Here is a 22,843-nt window from a genome sequence, read left to right on the forward strand (position 1 = left end):
TTCCCTTTCCTACCCCGCTCCAAGCCACCCTCCTTTCTGCAATTCAAATCTGCTTTGTACCAAAAATTTGAGATTGACTGTAACAAACACATGGCTGCATGCTTCTTACACCATCCAAATGAATTACTTCATGGGGAAACTTGTATTTCAACACTGTGCTTGTTATTTTAAAGCATGTTCAGCTTTCAATCACTTCTGTTTCTCACAGGAACCTTCACAACTCCCTTTCAGTTCTGCAACCCACAACTTAAATCATGTATACAGTAAATACAGCCTAACAGCTCCTTCACATCTTTGTATCCCTAGTCCTCTCCATGAATGATCCTCACTGCAATCAGTGAGATTACTCACTAATTAAGGAGAACTCAGTGCATGTGAGTAGAAAAAAATACTGTATAATTAAGTGGGTTTGATTTTTAGACTTTTGGGGGGTTTCCTGCAGGACCTGAATCAACCACAATAGCCATCACAGATGTCATTGCCTGTCCCAATCTTGCAATACACCACAAGTATCTTTTTGAAGACAGTCACACTCACTCAACAAGAACAACAGGTAATCAGGTTACCTTTGTTTAGAATAATCCAGACTGCTCTTTGAATATACAGGCCCAAGTGTTGTGTAGCATTTCCCAGTATTTACAAAATCTGCCCCAGAGCATTCCTTTGGATGTTGACCTGTTCTGAGAACAGGAAGCTGTATTAAACCTGCTCTGCGTTTATAAGTCCTTGTCATTTCCTGCCCCATCCCATTTGATTTATTCAGCATTTAGCCTATGCTTGACTGTTTCTGTTTTTCAGCAAAAGCTTCAAAAGATAAAGACCAATGCAAATGTGAAAACCTTGTGACATTCCAGAACTACGCAACCAATGAAGTAAGAAAACTCACCCAGCGATATATCCTTTCAGAATAATTGTTTCTTACATACAAGACAAGTGGGGCAGGTTAAAAGAAACTAGGACACATCAAGTCTAAGCTGTCTCCATAGCTCAAATCAATCTACTGTAATGAAAAGCTAAACTACTTAATAATGTTAATCTCCAAGAAGTAAGGCTTTCAAGACTTGCAGTCTGCCTCTCCTTCATAGAAAGGACCACAATATTAATAAGGATCTTAACTTTTAATAATCTCTAACAGTAAACACCTTCAGGGACAGCAAAGAAATGACTGGTCAAATTCAAGACTAACACTCTTTGCTTTGGGTTATTTCTTCAGATGGCATCAAAATAGCATTTACTGGCTACAGGAGTCATAATACAGGAGATGCTTCCTTTCTGAACCGCTTGGTAAAGCGCCAGATGCAGCAAGTCATTTAAAACAATACTCCAAATGAAGAGGAATTCACAGGACTGAGACCCTATTAGTTTTGCTTAAAAAATATGCAGATAAAAATTAGCTAAGTGCACATCAGTAGGTTTCCCCCCCGACAAGTTAGTCTGTCTTTTCAAGGGAGCTGTTTGTACAGTAGCCTTTACACTATCTCTAACATCCACCAGATGTCTCAGGAGACAACAGCAGCAAATTGGCAATACAACTGTCTGCATTATTTTGCATCATGCAGTATTTATGCAGCAAATTCCTGCGTCTTCTTCATGAAAGCTGCTTCTGCCTCATCAAATAGTAAGACGACATCATATCTTGTATTTAAGTTTTGTAACTGTGTGAAAGAGCAATAAGCACTTATTTTCTGCACAGAAGAGTGCAGGGATACCAAGAGCTCTTAACTGTGTGCTTCCTCGACAAATTAAGTCTGTCCAGAATCAGGCTAACAGAGCCCTCAGTGGTCATGACAACAGGCAAGACCACAGAGGGCTCTGTTAACCTGATGCAAAATACTGCCTACCAGTTCAGACTTACCTCCAGCTGTAACTGCAGCAGACAGCCTCACTCTCTCACCTTCCCAAGTGAATCTTTCAGCAGGTAGCTTAAGGAATCATGTTCTGATCATTTGATTAATTTTAAATTATTCCATGCAAAGTAGAATACCTTCATAAAGGGGGGAGAAAGCCATTGCATAAGGTTATTGCTAGGTGCTTGAAATGCTCAACATACATACTTCTCTGAAGGGACTTCTCCAAAGTCTCCAAATGACTTCAGAGAAAAATCTCTAGGTCATTTCCCACATCCTTAAGAGCATTATCCAGACACGCAGTTCCAACCTCAATGCTGACAAGAAAGCAGACCACTCCTTCCCCCTTCAGCAGAAGCCATAGCCTCTTCACTGTAATCTCTTGCAGCTGGGCTATGAGGAGCTCTGAGCTTACTCAGAATCAAAGAAAACAGAGCTTAGCAACATGTGTGGTTTTGCTTTACAATTTGAGCAGCAACCCTGGCATCTGAGAAGGACTCAAGGTGATGGAAAAGCTGCTGACACTGAGCTGGAGACCTTTGCATTTTGATAGGAACTGTGCCAAGCACTTCCCCAGAGCACTGTGCAACCACCGCTTTGAACAGAGTAAGAACTACCCAGTTTCCTCTCCATTACAAACCTCATTTATCTGCCTTAGCAGCACAGATACCAAGTGATATACTAATTCTTGATAACTGCAGAAGACTGCTGGCCAGTCCCCATCCCAGTGATCTGGAGGGAGTGCAGAGAAGGAGAACTGGCTACAAACCTAGCTCCAGTTACAGAATATAAATTTAGAGGAACCAATCCAAACTGTTGATGACTTGTATCCAACTACATTTAAGTTTTTGTATCAGTAGATGAATTCAGTTTCTACTGCTTGAACTTTGCCTCTTGTAAACACTTGAAACATTGATGTTGCATAGAAAGCAGCTCAAATGATGCTAGCGTGCATCTAGTAATCCCTTCTGTATGACAGCTGAGGAATTACCAAACATAAACCCGATGTACAGGCAGGCTAGTCCCCACAGAAGCAGAAGCAGGACTCCCACTCTTGCTCCTTACGAGCAAGAGGATAGATTCTCCTGCTGTCAATGCGACTGGGAGGGGAACATGCATGGCTGTTCTGGCCAAACTCAGAGGCTGAATTCAATTTGCCTGTCTACCCTAACCAATTTCTAACAGCCCCTTGTCCAAGATCCCACTTCTATATGCCCAGTTCTCCATTCTTCCTTGTGCGAGACCTTAAAATGTTGAAATCAAGACAACAGACAAGCAAAGACTGGGGTACACCAACTTAGTCCTTCTAAGGCAGGCCTCAGTGCCTTCAGTTCTCTCCTGATGCTAGGTCCCCTCTTCCTCTCAGCTTCCCTAGCTCCACCCTTACCATGGCTCTAGGAGGAAGGTGCGGTAGCAATCCAACCTCCTCCTGTGGCAGACATAGCATTCCTGTCAGCTGGAGGCACTTATCAGGAAAGCGATACTGTACACTGCTTTGCATTGCTACAGCTTCTTACTTTCAGTGGAGCCAGCCCTAGATCCCATGGAGCTTGTTGTGCTCTACTCTATGTCTGTCTGGAAACCACTGGCTTTGTAAAAACAGTACACTACGCTACACCACCAAAGGGCAGGAATGTAAGATCATCAGCAGACATTCTTACTGCAGTCATGGAGCTCCATACAGTTTTATAATCTACTGTTAGCTTACATGTAGTTTTCCATGTGATTAACTGAAACATTTTTTAAACAGCATTAACTAGGATAAATATTTAGTTTCCCTTTAAAACAGGAAAATGGCCAGTTCTCAGAACCACCAGTCTTTTTAATAAGCTGCAGCATGAACTACATGTCAAGGTATGCCTGTTACTGAATGGGGCTCCACACAGCTTTCTCAATTCAGCTGATCAAAGCAGAACAAGAAAATACAGGGTAGTATTAGATCAGAAACTACTGGGAGTCAGAGGGTAACAAAGACAAGAAACAAGGGCAAGTTTACAGACCACAGCAATCAGGCAGCTGACGCTGTTTTTTCTATCACTGTATCCTATCAGTAGCTCTCTTTCCTTAACATTTGCCTACTGGAAGAAATGACAAAGAGAATGGAAGACTTGGAAAACAGGCTAAAATACTGATCAAAATTTGAAGTGATATACTGCACTGTGTATTTATACATACAAACTTGTCAGAGCTATTTTCTTAAACTGGTTCAAAGTAAAATAACATATCCTTGTTTCTGAAGTTGAAAAGAGTGTTTTGGATCCCTGCATCTATATACTGTGTTCTGTCTTGCATTGATTGCAGATAAGAAATGTTGAAAATTTTATATATATAAACGATTTAGTAACTAGCAAAAAAATCTAATTAAGCAGAACTAAATGACTGAAATAAGGTATGCAAAACAATAAAGTGCTGTTATTTTTTGAAGTGAAACCTCCATGTTTTGAAGTACTTTTAGAGTATGAATTTATTTGGCTTGCTTTTCTGTATTTCCCTCCTCCACTCACTCTGCTAGCATTTTAAGCACCCTATCTGTATGGATACATATATAGTTCTATATATACATACATATATAAAAACAGAACAAGTGGGACAGCATTCACAGCAATTAGGTTTCACCTGTATTCTTCAAAAAGTAGACTACTGAATCAGTTGGAAGTAAAAATACAAATGTATACATTTGTGTTGAAACTGATGAAAGTAAATGCGCAAGTGGGAAGTCGGCTGGACTATCAGGGTATCACAATGTAAAGTTTCAAGTACTTTTTCTCTTACCACATCCAGACCATCTGACTTCTCCCTACTATTCCTTGGTCAGCATTCAGCGATTCTCTCACTTTCCTGAATGCAACTAGTATTTTAATCATGAAAACATTCTTTGGGCAATACAACTAGCTGCACGCCTGTTTGTCAAACACTAAGACACAAAACCAGCAAATGGCTTCCAGCCATTCTGACCAACTGAAGTGCCTTATAGTTTTACTCCTTCCCCTTGGCAGCAATGGCATGCTTCTGCTAGCTTTACTTTCACACCTACAGCCGTATCTAAACTATCTCTTGAACCACCAAAATCTGTGGTTTACTGAGTAGAGACACCAGCACTTCCTCCTTTGCTTTGACACACATTGGTTTGCCTCTTTTCTATCTCCAAATGGAAATACACAACTTCTGCTTCTGGTATAGAATGGATGAACTAGTTGCAGCAAAACTAGACTAAGTGATCTCAGATAAGCTAATGAGTGTGCACGGATACATAACAGCAAGCTTTAAAAGGTATCTTGTGCTTTGGCATACTTTGGCAAACAGAATGCAAGTTCTGCAAGCAAACCGGTAGATACCGATATTCATTAGGTGTTTCTTTTACTGCATGTCAGCAAAGCACTGGCACCTCAAGTACTTATCACTAGTAATAAGGAGCATCCTGCAGTCATGGTCTTGCACAAAACTGGCACAAATCTGTAAGATACCAATGTCCTCAGCAACTGTGACCTGAAAACACCAACTCATGTCTCTAACAATGTCTTCAAAACACTAAAAAAATGGAGTAATTTAAAATCAGCTTTGAGAAGTTAATTGGTTATCTTATTTAAAGTATGATATTATACATCATGCCTAGCAGCTATCCTATTTGCCATTTGACAGATATATATTCTCTTGGAAGGAAAAGACAAAGGGGATAATTTGCATTAGTACTTTGTGTCGTGGTTTGACACTTTGTGATTGACTTGGCAAAAATAGTGTGCTTTTTTTAGTGTAAGTAAACCCTTTGGGATCCCTCACCAACGTCCCAAATTTGCTACTGTGCCTCACATTACACCTTGTTTTTGCATTAGCACTCCAAACCCAAAAACTAAGGAAGCCCTAGCCTGATTTGGCACCATACTCGCCATCATCAAGTCTTCCTCTGCTTACCTCTTGAGATCCACAATTTCTAGAGAAAGAAACAGGCAAGTTTTGTCCTGTGAGGGTTATTTCTAACAAAACAGGAAACACAGCAGTGGTAATGAATCTTCATTTATATAGTTTGTTCCCTAAAACCAGCAAAGGTATAATACAAATTATTCTTAAAACAGATCCGTAACCAGTTTTATTGTAGAAATAACACCTTTACAGCATTTACTTCTCACTGGTTTGTTCTGGCATGCTTCTAATGATGTCAGAGTCACCTGTAAAACAAAAATACATTGTTAGAAGAGGACCCATAGAAAGATGTTTCAGGAATAAGCCAAAAAATAAAACAAAAACCAACGAACACACTGATTCTACAAATAGAAAACAACTTGCAAGCAATACAGTCTACAAAAAAAGCAAGTAATTTTGATGGCTTGATAAAAAATACTTGTTACTGTATTTTGCTAATCCATACACAATATTTTTACAATAATTATGTACCTGTCACTAGCATGTACAAAGCCAGTACTAGAGCAATAATCTAGTCCTGGAGGACACAATGCATAGCTTTAATATAGCGAATGTCTAGCCTCCCCTGATCACGAAAATATCAGGACAGCGAGAATATTCGCATTATGTTACGCAGCTGTAAGATTTACTTGCGGTTCCTTCCCCACCCAAAATCAAACCTAGAAGTAAAATTTTTAAAATTAAGTTTACAGCTAGTATTTGTATACATGCAAGCTAAATAAAATTTTCTGAAGTAGCACTGAATTCAAACCAATGTCACTTGGGGAATATATGGTGAAAAGTTATTACAGAAATATTAAATCCATGTGTATGCATTTTGGTCAACAAACAAAGGATTGATTCTTCTCTTAGAAGATTCTGGAAAGAGGATGAGAAGTCACCTAATTAGCAGTCTGTACAAGGAACTTGAGGAACTTGAGCAACTCTCTGGGACAAAGAGTGCTACCAAACTACAGTAATTACACACAGACTTACACTTTTAAAATAAAACGTTTAATATAATTTTCAACTCTGGATTAGTATCCACCTGCATACACATTATTTTTGTATATATCATTCTGGGAAGCAGGACAACTCACAATCCTTTGTCTTAGATTTAGGTTGACATAAACAGCATGTTGCACAAGCTCATATTCTAGCTGATGAGCTCAGAAACATGTACCATAAAGTTGCTTCCCAGCCACTGAAACCTCATTACAGACTTACAGGTAGACAAAATGCACACTCAAAGGGTTTAGCAGTAAAAGGAGCTGTGTGCAAACATGAGCAGCAGTAATTCCAGGTTCTGAGAACCTAGGACTCAGAAAAGAAGAACAGGATCTTGGTCAGAAGAAACTGTAATTAAGAGTTAAACCTGACAGAAGGACAGCAAAATGTGTCATCACCCCTGCACGTTACTTGCTCAGTGCTGCTACTCACAGGTGAACAGAGGAACCACTGACACATACCCATTTGGTCACTACACTGTAAGAGAGACATACCTGGGTCAATGATAGCCAGTGTACACACTCTGTAGTATTTTCCACATGCTGTGCCCAATTCGATGTTGTTGCCGCTATAATGGTGGACGCCAGTCTTGGCAAGCATAGCGTAGTACTCAATCTCTGATTTTCTGAAATTCAAAAACTAGGGGTGTTACAGTACTGACAAACAATTTCTGACTGTAATACAGCAAGAACAGCTTTAGCTCCAATCACACTTAAACCTTACAGTTTTCCTTCCCACCCAGAAAAACACACCTGTTCCTTGCCAGACAACATCACTACCGTATTGGGGCTCGGGAACCCTTATCCAGCAGTATGCTGAAGGTATGTAATGGCAAACCCACTTTTGGAGTACAAATCCTTGAGGTTGCTCCTACACATGCTCATTTCTACAGGAAAGAAGGGGATTCAGGACTTCCAGGCTTCTGAAAGGTTGTAGGAGCTAAGCCAAAGTGCATAAACGATGACCATTATTAATGCTGATACCCAGTGGCCAGATGCTGAACAGACATCTGGCTACTGCTAGCTGTGAATGAAACTGTGTATTTCTCTTAAAAAAAAAAAAAAAGTCCATCTATAGTCCCTTCTCTTCTGACTTCCATCAGGAGATTCTAGTGGTCAATATTGTTCCTCAAGCACGTCTGGGATCCTCACTATCATGTTGCCTACTGTAACAGTCCTGCCATTTCTCAAGCATCTAATTTTGGTTTTCTGCATTTGGAGTTTCTTGAATCTGTCAATATCCCTTGAGTACAAAAAGGGCTCAGAAATTCAACACGACAAATGTCAGGAAGCTAGTAAAGATTTCATTCTCAAAAAAGAGAGATTCACTGGTCAGGAATCTAAATTTATAAAACTTACTTGGACAGCAAATTTTGTGTGCTTCAAATATTTTAAATAAGGGTCAATTACCAGTTTTGCTACCTGTAAAATTATTTTCCCATACACTACTTAAAAAAACCACAGGAATTTAGCCCCATTATATGAATGCTATCACAGTGTGAAAAGCCTCCAGTATCTTTGCTAGGGCAAACTCTATGAATTAGAAAGCCAGAAAAATGTTGGGAAGCATCTCAACACATCCAGACCTGAAATCATTATACACCAAACAAGGCATCACCTATTTCACAGCACTCTGGAATATGCCAGCAAAGTACTCTGAATTAATAATTCACAGTAGCAATTAACATGAAGTGCACACTATGTTTGTACAAAGAACCTATCTTAATTTTAAGGAGAATTGGTTTTTCATACATCTGCTTACCTCAAAGCAGGACAGTTGTTGGCTAGGATGACCAACTTGGCTTTGCCCTGCCGAATCATTTTCAGAGTCTGTTTGTATCCTAGCACATATTTACCACTTTTCATAACCAGCTGAAGCCTAGAGTTTATTGACTCTAGGGACTTTTTCTGAAAAAAACGTAGAAAAGCATTATTGTATGTTACTTTACATTTTGCAAAATGGCGGCGAACACAAGAAAATTAAGAAATTCCAAATACAAGCAATCTTTTAATAATTCCCCTATAATTTGCAACGCAGAATAAGAAAAGCCAGCCTACCATCTGAGTATGAGAAAGCTTGTGGGTAAGGGGGTTGCTGATACTATGTTTTCCCAACTTCATAAAAATACCTTTTACCCACGTATCTTACAATAGGAAAACACATCTTAAAGCATTGTTGCTGCTATCTGCGTTAATCAGTAACATCCACGTGTATGTGACAGGCCTGTATCAAAGCTCAGCTAGTCAAGTCCAAGTAAACACTACCTCTGCCTTGCAAACCTAAGCCAGCTTTGGAGTATGTCTCTTCCTAGGGCGCACACCACGAGCGTTATACCGGTTAGCAGAAACAAGTAACCACATGCAGTACGAGCTGGCACTCCCAACAGGAGAGCGTGGTGCTCGTGAGAACAAGTGCATTTGCAAGGACGAACAGCACCATCCCACTAACACGAAACCCATCCTTGCCAGAGTCGCTCTAAGAGAAAGGCAAGAACACGGCAGGAGACGCAAAAGCTGAGCTCCACCCGCACTAGGAGCTCAGCACCGGCTCCCCCTTCCTCCAGCGAGCACAGGAGCCCCGTAAGCAGCCCGGGAGAGCGCACAGGCGGGAACCGGGGACAGAGAAGCGGGTGGGAGGCGGCCGCAGGGCGCGGCCGGCAGCCTGTGCAAGGAGGGCACGGCCCAAGCTCCGAGGGCCGCGACAGGCGCCTCCGGCTGTGCCCACGGCCCCCCCCGCCACGCCCGGTCCCCGGCCCAGACCCACGCCTGGGTCCGCTCTGCCCCAGCGCCGCGCCCGCCGCTGGCGGAGGCCGGGCCGCCGCCACGTGAGCCCGACGCGGCCCGCTCCCACTCACCGTCTTCTTCGCGGCCACCATGTCGCTGCCTCGCGTCGGGTCGGCCGGTAACTGGAACACAGGGGTGAACGGGGGGGGGAGGGGTTAGCACCCGGCAGCGGCCCCCCGCGCGCGCCCGCCCGCGCCGCCCCGGCCCAGCCCCACTCACCGGAGACGCGCCGCCAAGATGGCCGGGCAGCCAGAAAGGAGCGAGCTGCCGCAAAGCATCGCGGATCTCCACGCGGCAGCTCTCGCGAGAGCCGCGCGCAACCTCCCCGCCCCTCCCGCCAGCTGCCAACGCGCCTGCGCCCAACCACGGGTGGCCAGCCCGGGCGGAGCCTGGATGAGCGAGGGGCGGGGCCAGCGAACGGTGCAGCCGGGCCGCCGCCATGGCGGCCGAGCCGAGCCGAGCCGGGGCGGGTGGGGGGTGGCGTGGCCGCCGGCTCTCTTCCCCCTCCCCTTCCCCAGCCGCGCCGTCTGCCGTGTTTCACAGCGATTTGAAATGCCGTTTCCCCCGTCACAGCCTTGCGGGAGGCTTCGGGCGCGGATCAAGGAAGCCCCTTGCAGGGAGAGTCCCAAGGGGCCTGAGCCTCGCGTCCCCTGGGGGGACTGCCGCTTCTGTCACAGGGTTATCAGTTGATATGTATAATATGACTGAGATAACCAGGGAACTGCTAATTTCCTGCGTACAGCCCCCATCAGTTAATATTTAAAATAGGGAAACAATAACTAGACATGATTCAGGGTTTAAGAACTAACTATTAGACAATGGGGCTTTACATTTATGTCAGAAAAGGTAACGGGTTGTGGTCTGGTCAATAAACCTAGAAGAACCGCTTGGAACTGCCAAGGCAGAGTAAGAAGTAGGTAAAAGGTAATTCCTACGGGGGAGATCACGACCACCGACTCATTGACCACCTCCTCAAATGATACCACCTACTCAAAAGAAGACAATGGAGGAAGAAGACAAGAGTCTACGCACTAATTTACGTGAGGGGCGAAGAAGAAGGAACAGATCATTAAGGGAAATAATAATGAATGTGTATTACTTCAGTATATAAATGTGGGAATTTTTGAAACAAGTGTGTGCTGTCTTGAGACAGGCACCCATTCATACGCATCAATGAAATTAATTCGAAAATACCTCGACTCTGTGTGTTACTGGCTTGCACAGCGGGTAAACGAACCGCCTCTGTGGGACAACAACAGGGCTGATGTGAAAAATGACGGCATGGAGAAAATAAATCTCTTTGGCATCAGAAGCCACCGGAGCAAGAGACACATGTGCTGGTCTGACTCCATGTTTCCCCGCTGTAAGTGCTGAGCACGCTGGCTTTCCATAAAGTAGCAGTGCCTTCGTTTCACCTGACTGCCCTTAATTGCACTGCAGTCATAAATAAACTGTCCCAATGAGATACAGCCCCGAACTGAGCAAACACCTGGATTTCAAGCATTAAGCGTGCCACTGAGCTCAGGAGTGGCTCTGGGCCTGAGGCTGCCTGCGTTAGCGGCTTCAGCTTTGGGTGCTCCTGAGTAAAGCTGCCAGGTTTGCTTGGGGCGACGGCACTTCTCTCCCAGCCGGCTCTGTGGTGGCCTTGGCCCCTGCGAGGGCAGCCCAGTCCTCTCCTGTGCTGGAGTCACGGTGCAGGGGAACCTCCTCCTGCCCGCCGTGGGCTCTGGAAACCAACCACCGGCTTGAAAATCAGCTTGCTGAACACACGCGTGCTAGCTGTGAAGGCAGCTGTGACACGAGGTTCTCAGTTTCAGGCTAAGAACAGTTGCGGTCAATGCCACGGTGGTGTCCAGCCTAGGACAGTCACCCCGGGTTGGTGGCAGGAGGAGCAGCGAGCAGCAGTTCAGCTGGCACCCGCCTGGGCGTTGCGGGGATCAGCAGTGTGGGTGTTCGGGGTGCCAGTTTGGGGGGTTCCCCTGTGACACCCTCCCAGAAGGAGGCCCAGGGGCCCATCCACAGGGCAGCAAGTCTTCTGCCGGTACGACTTCATGCTCTTAGGACACACCACAGCAGAAAGGCACCCCAGCGTATACATTTTCTTAGGAAATTACAAAGCTAGCGTAAAAGCTTTTCTAGACTCGCCTGGGTTAGCACAAGCGTGGGAGAGTGTTGTTGGCTTTAGGAAGTTTGATGCCTTTGCTGATACGGGATATGTAGCAACAAACCAAAAAGCCAAGCCAAAACATGTGGTATTCAGTTATTCTAGTATGCTTATATTAATAGAGTTTATTTCAAATAAGGGAAATAATTTATAGCACTATACCGTTATGCCTTCCTACTGGTCTGGCTACCTCCATGCTAACTTTTTTCTGGAATATGATCACACACCTTACCAAAATTTTTGTAACAGGATTATCTTCTCAGTGACAAGCAGCCATTGGTCAAAATGCACACCATCATTCCAACCATTTTTTCTGTGTAGACACTGCATAACAACCTTAGGTTTTGACAGATCAGTTTAAACACCTAGATTAAGATCTAAGCTGCTGAGATAAAAATGCGATAAAGGTATGTTAGAAAAAATACCACTAAACTTAAGTGGAGCTTAAATATCCCAGGTGAAACTCAGACATTGGTCCATCTCTAATTGTAAAGTCCTCTGGAATTAATTTCTACATTAAGCACATATAAATAATATATCTACTATATAAATAATGATACAAAAATGTTACACTTTGATGTGTCTCTGTAGTCCAATTTCACTTACTGAAACAAAATCATTTTCAGCCCTTTACGGAGTATAATTAAATCAATTTTGAAGTGTACTTCAAACTTTTTTTTTTTTGGCAGCTGAAAAGTAAACTCCATTTTATGTCTCATTCTTTTCTTGTTCCTCTCTGTGCCCCAGCACTCAGGTGCATTGCTGTTATTCCTCCCGTCAAATTGTGACTTTGCTTTCAATTCTTTAAACTTTTACCTGCTTGCTTGGGGTCAGGTGAAGCATTCATCTTTTCTTGCTTGTTGAAATTACTGGCAAGAGAATATTACGAGGCTCAGTGGGCCTCATGAAGTCCTCGGTGCGATTCCTTTTGACTATGCCATGTTTTATGTTATCTTGCAAAATGTGGGAGCCGTGGACGGCTCCGGAAGAGCGAGCTGTTTCCAAGGGTACCCTTGCAACCTCCGCTCAAATTAGGAGAGAATGCAATACTTTCCTTAAGAGTTTATAAAACTAGTTTTTTTCCGGAGATGTGTTTTTAAAAAAAATCCCGCATTTCCTAAAAAAATTTCTGACAGACATTTTGGTCGTTGGACCCCAAATTCTGTCCCTAAATCTGGGTGGAATAAGGATCTGTAGGGGGGGAAATACATGCAGAAATGGGCACTATTGTCTCTCACACCTCAAATCTCCCTTCTGTGGCTGTGAAGGCCTCTCCTGGGGGTCTGTGGTCCAGAAAATGTCCTTTGTAAAGGCAAAGGGCCAGTCCAAGTCAGATGAAAGCAACACTAGAAGGAAGAAGAGGCTTTGGCCCCACCAAAATTCCTTAAACAATATGATACAGCTACTCTTTTGTTAAAAATCAGCAGCTGGGAGTGGATGGGCATTTACAATGCAGGTGTTTGAGAATTAAAGCGTGGGGAAAGGCACATCAGGCAGAGTTTGGATCCCAGGCACTCTTCCCAGGGGATGCTGAGCTTGCCTCCGTGATGAGGCCGTGATACATCAGAAATAAAGGAAAGGCAGGGAAGCAGCAGACAACATTTCCGTCTCCAACAAACAAGCCTCAAGATGGAGAGATCCAGGGAGCAGCTGCCTACCTCAGGAAAAGCAGCATTACTTCTCCCAACATGAACAGCAGGCACCGTTGCTACACCCAGCCCTCCTGCCTGCCCTGCCGGCCACGCTCAGCCAGGGAGATCAACCCCTTCACGGGCTGAGTTGGGTATTATGCTGGCTCAGGGGCTCTGCAGGCTGGTGCTCAGTTTGGCAGTGAAGATGAGAATGCAGCGAATGGAGAGTACGTGGGGAAAACAGGGCCAATCCTCCTCCCTTACTGCTTCTCCCACCCTGGCCTTACTCTGCGCTTGCCTAGTGAGAGGGCAGGGGCAGGGTTTCCAATGGAGAGGGAGATAATTTAATTCAAATCTGGAGAGCAGTGGTCTTGAAGGAGGTTTCTCACCACCTTCCCCTGCCTAAAATGCTGATAAGGTTGTGTAAGAAAACACCAGTTAGAGGCATGAATTAGGAGAGTAAGAGCACAGCAAGAAAAGTCACTGGTGGAGCATTGACCTATCCCAAAGATTGGAGAGCAACTTCATCATTTTGGGCCTGGAGGAAAATGAAACCAACTCAGTGTGTCTGAGAAATTCTAAGTGGTCTAGAAGATGGAAAATATCTAAGATCATAAAGAAGCCTTATTTTCTTTGAGTCTGGACATGCGATCACAGATTCCTGAGTCATGACTGGAGTAACAATCTAATGGCCATCCTTTAGCTGGGGCCATAACTTTATGATACATTGACTTCAGTAGAGATGGCAGCTGAAGGAATTCCCACCCTGAGCCTTTTTTTATTTTTTCAGAGTTGTTTTTAAGTCAAGTCCATGCTTCATTTGGTAATGCATCCACAGCAGTACTGACACAGGCGGTGGGATGTCCTGCTGGGGGTGGAAACATGCACCTGGGGAGGGGGGAGACGAAAGGGCAAGACAAGGAGCTCCCATGGCAGCACTGACACCGACGCCAGCGTATCAGCAAACGACAGTGCAAGCCGTGGTGGCCCAGTATACTCATACTTGAGGACGGACAAGCAAGTTTGTGTGTTTTCCTTCACAGTTGGGGCTGGCTAGGATCACCCGTGGGGTCTCTTGCAGCAGTTCAGCTGCAAGGAGTAAGCACTGGGCATACTACAGATGTGGGCCCGTCTGTGCAGCACAGGCTAACGCGTTTCTGCAGAGAAATCCCAAAGAAACTTTTTCTCCATGTTATTGAACCCCAAACATTACCCCCCAAATGCAATAGTGATAATACTGTCAGCTTGTTAATAGGGTGGTCTCATCGCTCATTGGAAAATTACATGTAATCCAATGACAGTAAAATGAGGCACTAAGAAAAAAGGTATGTGTGCTAATTACGTGTGCTGTTGTAGACAGTGTATAGTTAACTGCGAGAAAATGTTGGAAAGAAGAAGAGAAAGAGAAAAGAAGAAAGACAAAAAATAACACTGAAGTCTAAAAAACAAGCAGTACATGAACACTGTATGGCACAGCCCAGGATGGATCAGTCTGTTAAATTCTCTGAACTTCTGAGATCTTTATAAAGCTGAAGCGGCAGCACTGCTGACCCTGAGAGAAAGTGGGGATCACCCTGATGGCTGGGGATGCAGAGGAATGTCTGAAGCTGTACCCCTGCTTACCCCCCTTCCCTGAGTACCAGCAGGCAGTGGGTAGAGCTCAGGACTTGCTCCTTGTCAGAGCTGCTGGGTGCCTGAGACGATAACAGGTACTGACCCCGTTACCTGTTGTGTGATGTGACTGGGGGGGCGTTCAAGCTGTAATCCCTGCTAAGGCCCCTGCAAGGGGGAAGCAGCATATCTTTAGCTATCCTTCATGTGCCAGAGGCCACACGCTAACCTTGAAAGACAAGATTCAATTCAAAAAAGACAACTGATCTTTTGAAAAGCTGGGCCAACATCTTCATTTTACCAAGATGACCAAAGCATACTATTTCTATAGGATGAAAATATGCAAAAATACAGTCCTGTTCTTTCTTGCATTTTCAGTCCCGTCAAAATCTCTGCACAGTTACACAACAAAGTTGTGTGCACACCTGCAGCTATTACTTTCTCCTTTTGCACTTGTCAGGGCTATTAAAAGTGACAGACTGTGTTCTCTAATAATCATCACATTTACAGCAAATGCAAACATGTTCATCTGATTTTCACAGGGTCATGCACAGAACTATCCCCTGTATTGTCAGGCAGACAAATGCAGCTCTTTGTTTCAGATCGCTGGGAATTTGGAATCCCAGTAATGCACAGGTCTGCTGGATCCAGATGCAAACCTCTCCTCGGCCACCCTTCCAGCAGCTTCACTATGACAAAGGAAGGAAGGAAAGAAAAGAGCTGTTGGGGAAAATGGGCCAAATGCAGAGAGGTTATCTCATTAGGGAACAGGAAAAATCTTGAGGTTAAATACTGTCTATTGTGAATACCTGGATATCTGCACACCTTGGATATATTTTCAGCCAGTAAAAGGATGCTAAGGAGTATCTGTATGCACATATATAACTATATACATATAAAAATACATACATTTGTATACCTATATGTGTAGCTAGCTTAAATACAGTGCCAGTACAACAAGATACTTGCATTTTCTAAGGGCCAAATTGTGCAGAAATCCACAGGTGCAGATTTCTGAAGATAGTAATTAGTCTGATAAGAAGATTCCCTCCTTTCCAGGAAATTACAAGGTATGTCCTAGGAGCTAAGTTTCAAGGTCATTGCCATCCCAGGCAAAACAAAAGTAGCAGTTTCAGAAGGCAGTTCTCTGCAGTTCATAAACCAGCATCACAGAGCAGCCTTCAGTGGAGCTACACAAATTTGCATCAGCGGAACATTTGGCCTGAATTATCTGCCACAATAAACAATTTAGTGTATTTTATTTCCTGGTCAGTACCGGTCTTTCTGTACAAAGAGTTGAGAAAAGGAGTCACAGTTTAAAAAAGAAAACTCATTATTAATACAATGTTTTGAAAAGTCTCCTGTGATCTGGAAAGTCCCAGGATTTGTGACTATCATCAGAAAGTAGATATAAATTTAATAGCTGCAGTAGGAATCATATCTAAAATATTCAAAATTATTAATAGCTAGTGAGCTCTGGAATGAGTGAAACAAGTTTGATCATGTACTGGCCTGGGGATCTTAAAAATTAGAGAAGTCTTTACGAAGTTTGCTTTTGGAAGTGTATTTCTGCTTGTGTGTAAGAGGACATAGGTATTTGTTGTTTTACCTCTGGAGATACAGCTATCCCTGAACACACCCAGTTTACATTTTATTTTAATTTCCCAATTTATATTCCTGAATAAAATAGTTTTCTTTTGTAAAAATAACTAATTCAAGATGATTGTTTAGTTGTTTTGTTGTTAAAGGTTATTTTTAGCTACTTTGGTACTGCCTTCATTTGGGGCAGTACCAGGGTGGTTCAGATTAGAGAAGGCAAGGAGTCTCTGAAGAGGTGCCATGCCCAGGGGGAGGGATGGGAAGGCTACCAACGATTTTCATCTGTGTCGTGGTTTAACCCCAGCCAGCAACTAAACACCACGCAGCCGCTCACTCACTTCCCCCCCACCCAGTGGGATGGGGGAGAAAATCGGGAAAAGAAGCAAAACCCGTGGGTTGAGATAAGAACGGTTTAATAGAACAGAAAAGAAGAAACTAGTAATGATAATGATAACACTAATAAAATGACAACAGCAATAATGAAAGGATTGGAATGTACAAATGATACGCAGTGCAATTGCTCACCACCCGCCGACCGACACCCAGCCAGTCCCCCGAGCGGCGAATCCCTGCCCCCCACTTCCCCGTTTCTGTACTGGATGGGACGTCACATGGTATGGAATACACCGTTGGCCAGTTTGGGTCAGGTGCCCTGGCTGTGTCCTGTGCCAACTTCTTGTGCCCCTCCAGCTTTCTCACTGGCTGGGCATGAGAAGCTGAAAAATCCTTGACATTAGTCTAAACACTACTGAGCAACAACTGAAAACATCAGTGTTATCAACATTCTTCGCTCTGAACTCAAAACATAGCACTGTACCAGCTACTAGGAAGACAGTTAACTCTATCCCAGCTGAAACCAGGACAGTATCCACCCCTTATTCTATACCATTGACGTCATGCACAGTTCCCATACCTTTAGTTACATCCTGATCAATCATCACCTTTCCATCCCTTTAAGACATATGAGCAATGATATATATATATGTATACACACACAGAGATATCATTCCTTTAGTTCATGGGTCATGTTCATAAAATGTTCATTGAGTTCATTTAGTTTCCGACTCTGGGCTCCATCTGTCATACCAGTCTTTCTGGGCAGGAGGGATGGTGCAAAGTCCTCTCAGTCGGTAGAGCAGAATTGGGCTTCAGTGCAGTGTGACAAGCAGGTGACATTTGGCGCAGCAGGAGGATGGTGTGCACCGTTGGATTGTTGCATGCTGGAGTCAGTTCTGGTTCCATCACTACTGCACTTTGCTCAGTTTTATCACAGTTCTTTTCTTGCTTGATCTAAGTGATTCTTACTATAGTACTATGGATATAGCACATAATTATAGTAAGGATAATATACAGTAGCAGGGTTATATAGCAACTAATATACAGTTTAATTCTGGCTGTTCTCACCTAAAATTAAATCCCCTTGAGGCACACATCGGACTTCCCCATCTTTTCGCATCACCCACCAAGTGCACCCAGGCCCTTGAGCAAAAGCAATCCCACGAATGCGTTTACCTTTGCCTGAGGCAGGAGTAACCCAGACTGTCTTCCCTAACATATTTTTTATGTGCACTACAGGGACTTTATCCCCTTCTACAGTATGTAAAAATTCCGACTGGGCAGGGCCACCCCGATTGGCAGATCCTCTGGTGTTGACTAACCAGGTGGCTTTTGCTAAATGTGTATCCCAATGTTTGAAAGTTCCACCCCCCATTGCTCTCAATGTAGTCTTTAACAGTCCATTGTATCGCTCAATTTTCCCAGAGGCTGGTGCATGATAGGGGATATGATACACCCACTCAATGCCATGCTCTTTGGCCCAGGTGTCTATGAGGTTGTTTCGGAAATGAGTCCCGTTGTCTGACTCAATTCGTTCTGGGGTGCCATGTCGCCACAAGACTTGCTTTTCTAGGCCCAGGATAGTATTCCGGGCGGTGGCATGGGGCACAGAATATGTTTCCAGCCATCCAGTGGTTGCTTCCACCATCGTGAGCACATAGCGCTTGCCTTGGCGAGTTTGTGGGAGTGTGATATAGTCAATCTGCCAGGCTTCTCCATATTTATATTTCAGCCATCGCCCTCCATACCACAGGGGCTTTAACCGCTTGGCTTGCTTAATTGCAGCACATGTTTCACATTCATGGATAACCTGTGCAATAGTGTCCATGGTCAAGTCCACCCCTCGGTCACGAGCCCATCTATATGTTGCATCTCTTCCCTGATGGCCTGAAGCATCATGGGCCCACCGAGCCATAAATAGCTCACCCTTATGTTGCCAGTCCAGGTCCACCTGAGCCACTTCAATCTTGGCAGCCTGATCCACCTGTTGGTTGTTTTGATGTTCTTCAGTGGCCCGACTCTTCGGTATGTGAGCATCTACATGACGTACTTTTACAACCAGATTCTCTAGCCGGGATGCAATATCTTGCCACAGTGCGGCAGCCCAGATGGGTTTACCTCTGCGCTGCCAGTTGCTCTGCTTCCATTGCTGTAGCCAGCCCCACAGGGCATTTGCCACCATCCATGAGTCAGTATAGAGATAGAGCACTGGCCACTTTTCTCTTTCAGCAATATCTAATGCTAGCTGGATGGCTTTCACCTCTGCAAACTGACTCGATTCACCTTCTCCTTCAGCAGTTTCTGCAACTTGTCGTGTAGGACTCCATACGGCAGCTTTCCACCTCCGATGCTTTCCCACGATGTGACAGGATCCGTCAGTGAACAGGGCATATTGCCTCTCATTTTCTGGCAGTTTATTATACAGCGGGGCCTCTTCAGCACGTGCCACCTCCTCCTCTGGCGACATTCCAAAATCTTTGCCTTCTGGCCAGTCCGTGATCACTTCCAAAATTCCTGGGCGACTGGGGTTTCCTATGCGAGCCCGTTGTGTGATCAGTGCAATCCACTTACTCCACGTGGCATCAGTCGCGTGATGTGTAGAGGAGACCCTCCCTTTGAACATCCAGCCCAGCACTGGCAGTCGGGGTGCTAAGAGGAGCTGTGTTTCAGTACCAACAACTTCTGAGGCAGCTTGAACTCCTTCATATGCTGCCAATATCTCCTTTTCAGTTGGAGTATAGCGAGCCTCGGATCCTCTGTATCCCCGACTCCAAAACCCCAGGGGTCGGCCTCGGGTCTCCCCAGGTGCTTTCTGCCAGAGGCTCCAGGTAGGGCCATTCTCCCCAGCTGCAGTATAGAGCACATTTTTAACATCTTGTCCTGTCCGGACTGGTCCAAGGGCTACTGCGTGAACAATCTCCCGTTTAATTTGTTCAAAGGCTTGTTGTTGCTCAGGGCCCCATTGAAAATCATTCTTCTTTCGGGTCACTTGATAGAGAGGGCTTACAATCAGACTGTAATTTGGAATATGCATTCTCCAAAACCCCACGACACCTAAGAAGGCCTGTGTTTCCTTTTTATTAGTTGGTGGAGACATAGCTGCTATTTTGTTAATCACATCCATTGGGATCTGACGACGCCCATCTTGCCATTTTATTCCTAAAAACTGGATCTCCCGTGCAGGTCCCTTGACCTTACCTTCTTTTATGGCAAAACCGGCTTTCAGAAGGATTTGGATTATTTTCTTCCCTTTCTCAAAGACTTCTTCTGCTGTGTTGCCCCATACGATGATGTCATCAATGTATTGCAGGTGTTCCGGAGCTTCACCTTTTTCCAGTGCAGTCTGGATTAGTCCATGGCAAATGGTGGGGCTGTGTTTCCACCCCTGGGGCAGTCGATTCCAAGTGTACTGGACACCCCTCCAAGTAAAGGCAAATTGTGGACGACACTCTGCTGCCAGAGGGATTGAGAAAAACGCATTAGCAATGTCAATTGTAGCATACCACTTGGCTGCCTTTGACTCTAGTTCGTATTGAAGTTCTAGCATATCTGGAACGGCAGCACTCAGCGGTGGCGTAACTTCATTCAGGCCGCGATAGTCAACTGTTAGTCTCCACTCCCCATTAGACTTTCGCACGGGCCATATGGGACTATTAAAAGGTGAGCGAGTTTTGCTGATCACTCCTTGGCTCTCCAGTTGGCGAATCAACTTGTGGATGGGAATCAGAGAGTCTCGGTTGGTGCGATATTGCCGCCGGTGCACCGTCGTGGTAGCAATTGGTACTTGTTGTTCTTCAACCCTCAGCAACCCCACAATCGAAGGGTCTTGAGAGAGACCAGGCAGGGTAGACAGCTGTTCCGTGCCCTCCGTCTCCAAGGCAGCTATACCAAAAGCCCATCGATACCCCTTTGGGTCCTTAAAATACCCTCTCCTGAGATAGTCTATGCCAAGGATGCACGGAGCCTCTGGACCAGTCACAATGGGGTGTTTCTGCCATTCATTCCCAGTTAGGCTTACTTCAGCTTCCAATACAGTTAACTCTTGGGATCCCCCTGTCACACCAGAAATAGAAATGGGTTCTGCCCCTTCATAACTTGATGGCATTAAAGTACACTGTGCGCCGGTGTCTACTAGAGCCTTATACTCCTGTGGGTCTAACGTGCCAGGCCATCGAATCCACACAGTCCAATAGACCCGGTTATCCCTTTCCTCCACCTGGCTGGAGGCAGGGCCCCTCTAATTCTGGTCAGAGTATCCAGTATTCACTTCTCGTAAAATTGGCTCAGAAGTCCCTTCAAGAGGATCAGAAATAAGATCAGCCCTTCTACTCTGTTTGGAAACCGGAGCGGCATTTTTCCTGGTAGAATCCCCTTTTGTGGTGTTTTTTCCTCGCAGCTCACGTACCCGTGCATTTAGGACCGAGGTAGGTTTTCCATCCCATTTCCTCATGTCCTCTCCATGATCACATAAGTAAAACCACAGGGCACCTCACGGTGTGTACCTTCTATATTCTCTCTCTTGGGCAGAGGAGCGCTCACTCCTAATAGCTGAGACATTGGTCCTTACAGGTGGGCAACAGGACATCTCCTCTTTGAATTGCTGGAAATCCTCGGACAGCTTCTCCACAGCCGAAATGCAGGCTTGTAGGGAGGAGGAGAGATTTTCTTCGTATTGACGGAGTTGGCGAGCCACTTCATCCACTGTCGGTGCCTCTTCGTCTTTCCAGGTCATTATTGCCAGTGAGTTGGCATAGGACGATGGTGCGCTCCGTACAAACTTCCGCCACATGGGTCGTGTGCATTGGACTTCGTCTGGATCTTTGGGTAATTGTGGGTTGTCCGGATCATGATGAATTGTCTCTAGCACAGCTAATTCCCTCAGATATTGGATACCTTTTTCCATGGTTGTCCACTTGCTTGATTGACATATAACATCTTCCTTAAAGGGGTACCTTTCCTTCACACTTGACAGGAGTCGCCTCCAGAGGCTGATGGCTTGTGTCCCTCTTCCAATTGCCTTGTCAATGCCACCTTCCCTGGCAAGCGATCCCAGCTGCTTGGCTTCCCTACCTTCTAATTCCAAGCTATTAGCCCCATTGTCCCAGCATCGGAGGAGCCAGGTGATAATATGCTCACCTATACGGCGGCCAAAATCTTTTCGCATATCCCGCAGCTCACTCAAGGATAGGGACCGGGTTATTACCTCTGGTTCTGCCTCTTCCTCCTGTTCCCGTGATGACCCTGGTTCGCCTTCATCCTTCGCTAAGCGAACTGATTTTTTTGTATATTTCTTTTTCTGTACGGGGGCAACTGATACTGGTGCAGGTTGGTCCGCTGGTTCAGTTGCAGTACCGCTCGCCGGGTCTTGGATAACCGCAGTGTCTGTTGCCAAGGTTTGGGTAGCTGCTGTGCTCGTTGCTGGGGCTGGAGGGACCTCAGTGCCCGTTGCCGAGGTTTGGGTAGCTGCCATGCTCAGTGCCGAGGCTGGAGGGGCTGCAGTGCCTGTCGCTGAGGTTTGGATAGCCACAGTGCTCATCGTTTTGTTGTTAGGTCCAGAGACCTTCTCTTCCCCTTGAGGGTACTGTGTGGTGTCAAACAGGGCTCGATAGGCATGGGCCAGGCCCCAGCACGTTGCAGTAATTTGTATCTCTCTGGAGCTGCCGGGGTGACAGCATACCTTTTCCAAATATTTTACTAGTTCTTCTGGATTCTGCACTTGTTCAGGGGTGAATTTCCAAAACACTGGAGGTGCCCACTTTTCTAGGTACTTGCCCATACTACCCCACACACCCTGCCACTCATAATTATCCAGCCTTGGGGCAGATCTCTGGGTGATTTTCTTAAATAGTTGTTTAACCTTAAATGAGAGCTGAACCACATTCAGAAGCATGCTAATTCCTAGCAGTAGGGCTAGGACCGTGCTGGTCCCAACATCCCAAGAGTATTCAAATTTTTCAAAATTCTCAA

General features: G+C 45.1%; 2 protein-coding genes and 1 non-coding gene across 10 annotated transcripts in view; 1 reads left to right on the plus strand and 2 right to left on the minus strand.

The window, feature by feature from the left end:
• Positions 1 to 4,239, plus strand: part of MATN2 (matrilin 2) — a 76,928-nt gene extending 72,689 nt beyond the window's left edge. For 7 of the 8 annotated variants that reach the window (XM_052786997.1, XM_052786994.1, XM_052786999.1 and 4 more), the window contains 3 exons: positions 443 to 553; positions 799 to 894; positions 3,927 to 4,239. In XM_052786997.1, the coding sequence (XP_052642957.1) occupies positions 443 to 553; positions 799 to 894; positions 3,927 to 3,979 (260 nt within the window). In that variant the 3' untranslated portion in view covers positions 3,980 to 4,239. The remainder of the gene's footprint in view (positions 1 to 442; positions 554 to 798; positions 895 to 3,926) is intronic. The other variant, XM_052786998.1, reaches the window with a different exon arrangement.
• A 1,603-nt stretch (positions 4,240 to 5,842) lies between these two features.
• On the minus strand, positions 5,843 to 9,887 carry RPL30 (ribosomal protein L30). Its single transcript, XM_052787002.1, has 5 exons — positions 9,755 to 9,887; positions 9,607 to 9,657; positions 8,514 to 8,659; positions 7,247 to 7,377; positions 5,843 to 6,010 (listed from the first exon to the last, which is right to left on the minus strand). The coding sequence occupies exons 2-5, from the start codon at positions 9,625 to 9,627 to the stop codon at positions 5,961 to 5,963; spliced, it is 348 nt and encodes a 115-aa protein (XP_052642962.1). The 5' UTR covers positions 9,628 to 9,657; positions 9,755 to 9,887; the 3' UTR covers positions 5,843 to 5,960.
• LOC128142534 (small nucleolar RNA SNORA72) lies at positions 6,235 to 6,369 on the minus strand. The gene has a single exon (XR_008235445.1). It is a non-coding gene; the product is annotated as a small nucleolar RNA SNORA72 (small nucleolar RNA).
• Positions 9,888 to 22,843: the final 12,956 nt, after the last annotated feature.

The sequence above is a fragment of the Harpia harpyja genome, chromosome 5, assembly GCF_026419915.1.
Source record: "Harpia harpyja isolate bHarHar1 chromosome 5, bHarHar1 primary haplotype, whole genome shotgun sequence".
In the NCBI taxonomy this organism is placed as follows: Eukaryota; Metazoa; Chordata; class Aves; order Accipitriformes; family Accipitridae; genus Harpia; species Harpia harpyja.

Bases quoted from the DNA above. Each gene is read 5' to 3' on its own strand.
- RPL30 (XM_052787002.1), bottom strand. From the start codon at position 9,627: ATGGTGGCCGCGAAGAAGACG. The intron at 7,378-8,513 runs GTAAGCAGATGT...TTTGAATTTCAG, and splicing joins AACAACTGTCCTGCTTTGAG to AAAATCAGAGATTGAGTACT. The intron at 6,011-7,246 runs GTATGTCTCTCT...TTTGTTTTACAG, and splicing joins ACTGGCTATCATTGACCCAG to GTGACTCTGACATCATTAGA.